The sequence below is a fragment of the Perca fluviatilis genome, chromosome 3, assembly GCF_010015445.1.
Source record: "Perca fluviatilis chromosome 3, GENO_Pfluv_1.0, whole genome shotgun sequence".
Classification (NCBI taxonomy): domain Eukaryota; kingdom Metazoa; phylum Chordata; class Actinopteri; order Perciformes; family Percidae; genus Perca; species Perca fluviatilis.
Genome location: NC_053114.1, coordinates 6,313,444 through 6,323,024, shown reverse-complemented (window position 1 = coordinate 6,323,024; position 9,581 = coordinate 6,313,444). Strand labels below are relative to the sequence as shown.

Below are 9,581 nucleotides of genomic sequence, written 5' to 3'. Positions count from 1 at the left end.
TTACCACAACTGAGGTGCCCTTGAGCAGGGCCCTTAATCCCCAAAAAACGGTTCCAAACGGCTCAGTGGCCAGCAGATCAGACTGTGGTTGGGCATCTTCCAGGTATGAATGTGTAACTGTGTGAATGTGACAGGTCGTCGTTGCAAATGAGAATTTGTTCTCTATCAGTTTACCTGGATAAATAAAGGTCCATTTGATGAAACACAACTCAATTCAATTTTATTTATAGTATCAAATCATAACGAGTTATCTCAAGAAACTTTACAGATAGAGTAGGTCTAGACCACACTCTGTAATTTACAAAGACACAACAATTCCAGTAATTCCCCCAAGAGCAAGCATTTAATGCAACAGTTGGAAAACTTCCTTTTAGGGAGAAATCTCAGACAGACCCAGGCTCTTGGTGGGCGGGTGTCTGACGGTGCAGGTAACTCAAACATGCATTCAAGATAGCTCGTCCATTTGCTCTAAAGTTGAAGGAAACGTTATGTTGGGTACATTTTACAGTTTCCTCTCTTGTTTGACTAAGGTTGGAACAATTATGGCCGCACACACAGAGCTGAAACTCAACAATGTCCCATATTACACACACACATATACACTATTACATAGAGCCATGGACAGTCTCCTTGTGTGCCCCCATTGACCTGACCACTTCCCACCCAGTTTTCTGTAACATGTTACTGGTTACTGGTTGCACAGCATTCGTGGTTCGACTGATCGTGACTGTTTTCCCAAGATGGCGATTGCCTGTATACCCAAAGGTAATGTCTTTATAAACTATCTTTTTAATAAACTGTCTGTACAATTACAAAGTTCTCAATGCTTGGGTTTACATGTAGGGACCCTCATTGTGCTACCGTGGAAGTGTGGTGCTATTTTGAGCCTTGTTAGTGGTGTAGAAATAGCGATTTATCTCTACCAGTGCCCCGACAACTAGCATTAAGCTAATCAGCAGTTCACGCTAGCTTGTTTCAAGGAATTGTTGAAGTAAATATTAGGCTACCTTATCAAAATCTGAGGGAAAAGACATAGTGTGGAGAAAGGTGAATCAGCAGTGGCAACAGCATTGGAAAAACGCTATGAAAGAGAGACATTCACCGCCAATCCAATACAGTGGAGGTATGCTATGTTAGGAAGTGGGGGAACAGTAACACTTTTTTCTTATAGTACGTAGTAGTAGGCCTACTAGTAGTGGTGGTCAAGGAAGGAAAGTGTTATTTAAGAGCGAGTCGGCTCTAAAGACTACGGCTGTAAGGTGAATGGATAACGTGGCAGAGTAAAACCATAGACTGCATATTAATATTTAGAGTCTAGATCGGATCCGTTAGACGTGTCAACGTCAAAGGACGAACCTCGTGGCACGCCTTATTCTGTCTCTGATTGGCTTACCCTACCTAACCAATCCCCACTCCCCATGCTTAACTACGTCGAACTACGTAGGATCTATGGGATCTACCAACTGCCACAACGCGTGCGTGCCGTACTGCATTATGGTTCTTGTAGTCCGTTTTTGATCTTCCTCTAGCCTGTATTGTTGTCGAGCTGTGCTGCACAATGATGTCTTCGGGCAGCACAGTGTTGCAGACAGCTGATTATGGGAGCGGAGGTTTGTAATTTAGCTGAAACTTTGCAGTTAGACGCCAAACTCGTTACGTTTTTAGCCCATTATGCTTTATCAGCATTAGCTACGTGACTAAGCTAGCCAGTTGGCTAGCTAGTATGCTAACCTGCTCGAGTTCTGTCGCTAGCTAAGTTCCTGATATTCACACTATTGCTGTCACATAACTAACGTTTAATAGTTAAATTCACGGAGTTTTAAGTTTTGTTTCGTCCATTTTAGGAAACAAGAGGATACCGTGTTCGTTTTACGGCTGTAAGCGGGTGTACTCAGACATGACCGCTCTGGAAAGCCACATCAAGGACCATGACATCCCAGCTCAGTCTCTTCCAGGTAACGTAATAGCTCCCAGTTCTGGAAGTAAATAAAATATTTCGTATATACTGTCTATGGATATTTCACCAGTCATTGGGCTGTTGAATGAAACGCCAACAGCTCCATGGTAAATGCATCAACATTTTGGAGACTGACAATTCTGTAGGCTCACCTTTCCTCCGCTTCTAATGTAGATACATGACTCCCAATGTTTGTCCAAGGGAGAAGGGGTTGGCTGTAGCTTTTGGAATACGTTACCTGTTTTTAACTGTAAAGTAAAATACTAACGCTAAACGCTGTGTGTCCTGTCCTTTAGGAAAGGTCTTGCTGTGCTCCACTGTCGGATGCAGTGGTTCCTTCCCCAACATGCAGAAACTGATGGAACATATGAGGCATCATCACAAACCCAACATATTCTTCCTGTGAGTTGGTCTTTATTTTACTGTCCTTGCACTCTCCGCTGAGATGCAGTGTATTCATTAGTAAAAACGTGTTGTACTGTGTATTTATTTGTAAAATGTGTCACACTGTGTATTTAGTTGTACTTTTTTTTTTTTTGTAATATAGAGCTGCAAAGATGAACCAATTAGTAATCTATTAGATTAATACCAACCTTTTTCCACAATCAATTAATCTGTTTGATTCATTGTTTTATGAAAGAAAAGCACAAATTCAGCTTGTTAAATGTGATATTTTCTTGTTTCTTCACTCCTCTGTGACAGTAAACTGAATATCTTTGAGTTGTGGACAAAACGTGACATTGGAGGGCGTCATTTTGGACTCTGGGAAACACTGATCCACATTTTTCACAGTTTTCTGACATTTTAGAGACCAAACACCTAATCGATTAAGTAGGTCCCGGCACCAAATTCAATACTTTAGGCACCGACCGAATTGCCTCCTTAGTATCGAAAAATGCCTTGTAATTCAATACCAAATTTAATACCTTCATCAGCGTCAGTGAGCCAATAAGCTTGCAGCATGTTTCTACCAAGATCTAATGTCTGTGATTGGCTGTCTAACGTTACATGTCGTAGAGACACGCAGGAAAAACTCTACGTTACACACAGAGACGGGGCTAACGTAGTAGGAGCTAAAAGATTTGTGCCGTAATGTTCTAATTTGTTTTTGTTAAAATTGATTTTAAAGCTCCATTGTGTAATGTTTTGAGTTGATTCTTAGCCAAAGCCCCTTTTGTTCTTTCTCAAATATGTGCTCATTCATGTGTAATTACTTCCACCAGCAAATCAAAGTATTCTCGTAAGCGTAGAATCTGCCATTCAGAATCGTTCAGAATACATACGAGTGAGACGCTCTAATGGCGGCCCCCATGTTGCGCCTCCATCTTTAAAATACATTAGCCAAAGAGGGACGTACCTCCGCCTTTATGCGCTTTTACACTCTGTGGCTCCGTGACGAATGCCAGCGGGGAGACTACTCGCGACTGCCGGCAGATTTGAAAGCCTGTTGAAGATGGAGGATCCCGCCTAAGATGACCTCCTTGTCATCTTTGGAGAGTGTCTCCTTTAGTTTTTCTTTGCCTAGGAGGTCTCACCGATCCACTGCCACCGGCTCTGTCTTTTGGTTTTTCTTTACCTTTCCCTCTTCCTTTAGCTTTCCCTCGCACCTCCTTCAACTGATCTGACTCTGCTTACGGAGAAAAATATGTAGCCTACGCTGTAAACATTGCCTTACACTGTTAATCTCGTACAATATACAGAATAACGATAGCACTGATACTCGTACTGGAAGCCATGTTAATCTTGGCATATTGCCACCTTAGGAGTTAAAATGGGAGGGGCTAGAAAGTTAAAGGTCCTATGACATGGTCCTCTTTGGATGTTTTTATATAGACCTTAGTGGTCCCCTAATACTGTATCGGAAGTCTCTTTCCCGAAATTCAGTCTTGGTGCAGAATTACAGCCACTAGAGCCAGTCCCACAATGAGCTTTCCTTAGTATGTGCCATTTCTGTGTCTGTAGCTATTGAGGAGGAGAGGGGGGGGGCAAGGTGGAGGGTGGGGGTGTGGCCTTGACCAACTGCCACTTTGCTCGTTTGAAAGCCATGATGTCTCTCTCTCTCTCTCATGGGTGGGCCAAATTCTCTGGGCGGGCAAAGCAGAGAAAGGGGAGGTAACCTTGCTCCTTATGACCTCATAAGGAGAAGATTCCAGATCGGCCCATCTGAGCTTTCATTTTCTCAAAGGCAGAGCAGGATACCCAGGGCTTGGTTTACACCTATCACCTAGCCACTGGGGGACCATAGGCAGGCTGGGGGAACTCGCATTAGGGCTGGGCGATATGGAGAAAATCAGATATCGCGATATTCTTGTCCTAATACCTCGATTTCGATATTGTGGCGATTATTATAGGGTTGACAATTGGTGCTTTTAACAAAATGTCTTCACAATGAGATATAAGATATGTAATCTTCACTAATGTGGACATAATGTCTGGGTAAAAAATAATAGAACAACTAGAGTAGTCTGGTAACACAGAAAATGACATCACTTTACTGTAATGCAGCCTTTAACACCAGGAAAAGACAACACTTGAGCCATTTACGATATTACGATTTCCAAAATCTAAGACGATATCTAGTCTCATATCACGATATCGATATATTGCCCAGCCCTAACTCATATTAATGTTCAAATTCAGTTAGTTGTCATATACAATTTCACCGCTAGATGGGAGACTTTTTTTACACAATGTAGCTTTAAGCCCTAGGATTAATCGAGAAAATGACAGATTAATCAACAATAAAAATAATCGTTAGTTGCAGCCCTAGTAAAAACATGTTGTGCTGTGTATTTATTAGTAAAAATGTGTCATACTGTGTATTCAGTCGTAAAAACAGTTTTTGAGTAATGTAATGTTGCTTCCTTCCGTGTAGGTGTGAGAACTGTCGCACAAAGTTGCGATCCTACCGAGGCCTCCTGACTCACCTGCACACCTGTTCCAAAGTGTCGCGGGGCAAAACGAAGGCGACCGAACCGACGCCCCCCCTGCCTGCTGCGACCAACCCCAACGCGCCCTTCGCCGCCGCGGACCAGATGCCCCCGCTGCTGGACTCCGTGTCCACACCCCAGCAACTACCCGCTCAAACCCCAAACCCGGACGCTTCCTTCCCCGCTGCTGATCTGAAGCCGGACCCTGCTGCACTCGTTCTCCTCGGCCCCACCTTCCTGTCTAACCCGGAGACCTCCCCTCCCCCGCAGCTCACAGAGGCCGAGCCCCAGCCTCAGATCAAGAACGAGCCCTCTGAACTGCATGTATTCTCCCACCTGGACGGCCCAGCAGCAGCTCCTGACTCACCTGATGCCCAGGGCCAGCACCCGACAAAGACCAGGTCTCCAGAGCCCATCCATCCTGCTCCAGAACCAGCTCCTCGCTCTCCCCCTGGGGCCTCCGTTGTCTGGAAGAAGGGTCAAGGTGAGCCTTTCCTCACACTAAAGGCCCATTTGCCTTCTGCGGGTTTCACGCGGAGCCTTTGCTGTATCCTACTTAAGTGGCCTGAGGTTTATACTTGTGCATTTGTGTCTGCAATGCTTAAGTGTATCTCTTTAAGAGATTAGCTTTATGTGTGTGTGGGGGGGGTGTGGTAGAGAGAGTGATGGGATTGCTCCGGAGCGAGTACCGACTCTGGCAGTGACGACGGAGAAACAAAGTGTCTCCCCTGTGCTTTTCTGAACACGGCTATCAGAGGCCAATCAGAGACGTCGCTGTTACGCTTAGGATTGCGAGTAGTGTAGTATTTCTCCATAAGATTGCGAATAAAACATGATTTTCTTAAAGTGCTCATATTATGCTTTTTGGCTTTTCCCCTTTCCTTTATTGCGTTATGTATCTTTTTGTGCACGTTATAGGTTAAAGTGTAACTCTTGCCAAAATGCAACCTAGGGTCTTTTTGTGAATGTACACGAGTTAAACTTTCGTTTAAAAGCATATTTAGGACGGAAGCGCCACTTTTAAGATTTACCGTGTTTTCGTTTTTCGGTCAAATGGCCTTTTGAATGGGAGTGATAGGGGCACTTTTATGCTAGCCTCAAAATAGCTATTTTTAAAACACTAAGAAGGCTCGACACAACATGAAACGTGTGCATTTATATGGAACTAAGTTTTAGGAGCTTTCCCTCTTTACTCTCCTCCCTGTTATGTTGCATTCGGAAATCAATTGTTTATGACTAGAGAAACAAGCGCTACGGTGAGTTGTTCAAAACCTTTTTTTTTCCAGTAAACTCTGGGTACACAAACAATGTTGTCAATGCTTTCGTTAAGGTGTAGAGCCCCTGGTGATACTTCAAGCAACGTTTCATGTTGTGCTGAGCCTTCTTAGTGTTTTAAAAATAGCTATTTTGAGGCTAGAATTAAAGTGGCCCTATCCCTACCATTCAAAAGGCCATTTGACCGAAAAACGAAAATATGGTAAATCATAAAAGTGGCGCTTCTGTCCTAAATATGCTTTTAAACGAAAGTTTGACTCGTGTACATTCACAAAAAGACCCTAGGTTGATTTTGGCAAGAGTTACGCTTTAACAAAGTGAAAAAGCCCAAAGTCCACCCCAAAGGGACTTACCATCTCCAACAGAAAACACTGTTCACAAACTGCTCCAAACAGTTCTGTTGTAGTCCAGCCTTTACTTCAGAGACAAACGTGCGTCACTTTGTAACGCACATTATAATGCTTGCCTAGCTGCTAGCGTGGCACGCCCTCATACTCTGGAACTGACCTAGCTAGCAGTACTTACTGTGCTTGTGCGACTCCCTACAAAGATGGTACTCCCAACAAGTGGTATAAATAGCGATTTGTTTTTACTTTCCCTGTGCCCCGAATACTAGCGTTGTAAGCTAATCAGCGGTCCGCGCTAGCTTCTTTCAAGCTACAAACCCATTCGATTAGCATGAAAACATGTCCCAGAGAGAGACAGAGTGGGTACACATCTGTTAATAACCCCTAGGTTCGTTTTGCGCCGGAATTGTCCTTTGAAATATCCTCATGGAGAAAATGAATTGGATTTTTTTTCCAGAACCACACTGTTGAGCTCCATGGGATTGGAGTAAAATGGGCTTCGTTATCACTTGCCGATGTTTAGGTCACGGGAAAAACAATTGAATTTGAAATTGGTATATGCAGCACTTTTGTTCAGACATTAATTTGTGCTTTCATCCATCAGGTCTGTCCTGCAGCAGACGCATCCTCTGGGAGCACACCAGGGGGCGCTACACGTGTGTGCAGTGTGGCCACATGGTGACCAACCGCAAGGAAATGACTCACCACATCAGCACCAAACACAGCGGTAACAAACCTGCAGGAGACACCGGGAGCTCTGCCTACAACACGTAGTGTGGAGCAGGAGGACCCGTTTCCTGAGCGATGCTCTGTGGAAGCAAATGTTGTCTTTATGTTGTCCTTGAGGACCGATGGGTTCCATTTAGGGCTGCACTATGTGAGGAATATATCTAATTGCGATCTAATTGTATTTCTTACTGATATTGCGATATGATTCACGATATTGGAGGAATGCTCATTTTTCTCATTTTCATTGAAAAATATAAAAAAATTTAAAAAATGTAATTGATTATAGTGTGATTTTTTTTGCAAGGATCTGTACCAAACAGATTTTTTTTTTCTTTAGTCTGTAGGATACCATTTGTAGGCTGCGATGTCTCTGCAGCACCACAATACTTAATTCCCAATGGTTTGACACATATTTTGCCTTTAACAAATATTGCGCCCCACCCTGCGATTTGGATTTTTTGAGCTTTCCAACTCTGAAATCAGACGGTGCGTTCAATGAAACTGGTAACCTACAGCATCGTGGTGCATTAAAAATTGTTAAAGGCCCTTTTCCCATCTGGTGGTTGTTTTTTAGCTATTTACTAGTGAAATAAGTTATTGTTATAGTTATTACATTATTATGAAATCATTTAATTTTGACCATATGGCCTTAGCAATAAACAAGCCGTTTTTTAATGTCGCCAACTGTTGTTTAGTACCCCTCTTTTTTTTTTTTTACTTTATTAAAAAGTATCGGTTAAGGCACCGGTACCGTTTTAAAAGTACAACTTTAGCACCGGTATCCACACCATACCCAACCCTAATATTGACTCTAGATTCAAATGTGTGACTAGATTCACACATTTTTCTTTTGTTTACAGTAAATAAATAAATAATAAACAAATACAAATCTTAAAGAGTTAATAAAGTCACTTTCTTTGCATTCATTTGATTTCCAATCGAGATACACTGGTAAGAACTGCTTTCCATTGTTATGTACTTAAACAGTTCTGAAATGCAAAATAATAGAATTTTAATCATGTGATAAAACATGCGATGAATCGCGATTAACTATAGAAATTCAGCGATTAAAAAAAAATGTATCGTTTGACAGCCCTACTTCCGAGTACAAATGGAACGCACTATCTTGTGTTTCTGTCAAGGGTTTATGTATAATACACCTTTTTATTCTGAGCGATATGCCTGCAGCAGCGAGTTATTAACTGATTATTTCGTAGTGATCTTAAACATTTCCACAAAGCACTGAAGAAATTAGTTTTTGCCTGTTGCTTCTAGGCACACACAATGGCTTTTCAATAAATATCAGACTGCTGTAACATGTCCTCTACACATTTGAAGACTTCTTACCTTGATATTGTACATTACTACTACCGCTATTCTTTTAATGCCATGTTGTGGACTTATTGTCGTTCATTCTAGTTTGTTACTTTACGATGAGCCGTTGGAGGTTGTTGCTGTCAGATATTTGAACTGTAGAATTTAGGTGCACCAGGTGAAAACTGAATTTAAGTTTGTGTCCCACATGAATAGTACACAAATCACTTAATGCTGCCCCTCTCATCTGTTTTCACATATGAAAGTCCAGACCAAGGTTCATGTTTTTGTTACATTGTATACATTTGATCCGGTAAGTTTTGGTTTCACACTGCAGTTATGCAAGCGCACTAATGATCTATACGTGACAAAACTACGTCCTGCCGTCATCACATACGTGAGCTGCGTCTCCAGATACTTCTGGCTACTTCCCCGTCCTCTCGTATCCTCTCTCTGGGTCGGAGTTTTTTTCAACTGACTGCTGCTCCCCTCTACTGCCGTGGCTCTTTTTGTTTTGTTGTGTTGTTGAGAAGCAAAAAACAGAAACTTTCTTTCTGGAGCATTTATTCAGAGACAAACGGAAACCTACACTGTACATTGACTACCACTTAAACTGCTGATGTATTCTCTGCTCTGATAGCCAACAGCTGTCTGCACTGAGCGCATTCACCGTCACACTCTCTCTCTCTCACTAATGGTGCGTTCTTTTTGTCTTGTAATCGCGACTAGTAGCTCGAGTGTGACGTCACATCCATTTCGAAAAACAAATAACCGCGGGTTGTTGCGTTCTTTTTGTCACACAATACTACGAGTCGGAGAAAAGATGGATTTTTGTAACATTTTTAGTAACATTTAGGATTCTATTCACCCAGTTATTGACATATTACACAAATATATTTCACAGTTTGATACATGAAAATTACGTTTTGATTAACGTTAATGTTAGGCTACTGCTCTGCTTTCTGCTCAAGACTCGGCTTAAAGCCATTGTTGTCATATAGCAACCAGGCGTCTCTAGCCAATTTCAGC

At 42.3% G+C, this 9,581-nt stretch overlaps 1 protein-coding gene across 1 annotated transcript; it reads left to right on the top strand.

Moving 5' to 3' along the window:
• Positions 1 to 1,457: 1,457 nt before the first annotated feature.
• On the top strand, positions 1,458 to 7,515 carry znf414 (zinc finger protein 414). Its single transcript, XM_039795700.1, has 5 exons — positions 1,458 to 1,610; positions 1,845 to 1,955; positions 2,254 to 2,359; positions 4,833 to 5,371; positions 7,114 to 7,515. The coding sequence occupies exons 1-5, from the start codon at positions 1,559 to 1,561 to the stop codon at positions 7,281 to 7,283; spliced, it is 978 nt and encodes a 325-aa protein (XP_039651634.1). The 5' UTR covers positions 1,458 to 1,558; the 3' UTR covers positions 7,284 to 7,515.
• Positions 7,516 to 9,581: the final 2,066 nt, after the last annotated feature.

Bases quoted from the DNA above. Each gene is read 5' to 3' on its own strand.
- znf414 (XM_039795700.1), top strand. From the start codon at position 1,559: ATGATGTCTTCGGGCAGCACAGTGTTGCAGACAGCTGATTATGGGAGC. The intron at 1,611-1,844 runs GTTTGTAATTTA...CGTCCATTTTAG, and splicing joins AGCTGATTATGGGAGCGGAG to GAAACAAGAGGATACCGTGT. The intron at 2,360-4,832 runs GTGAGTTGGTCT...CCTTCCGTGTAG, and splicing joins AAACCCAACATATTCTTCCT to GTGTGAGAACTGTCGCACAA.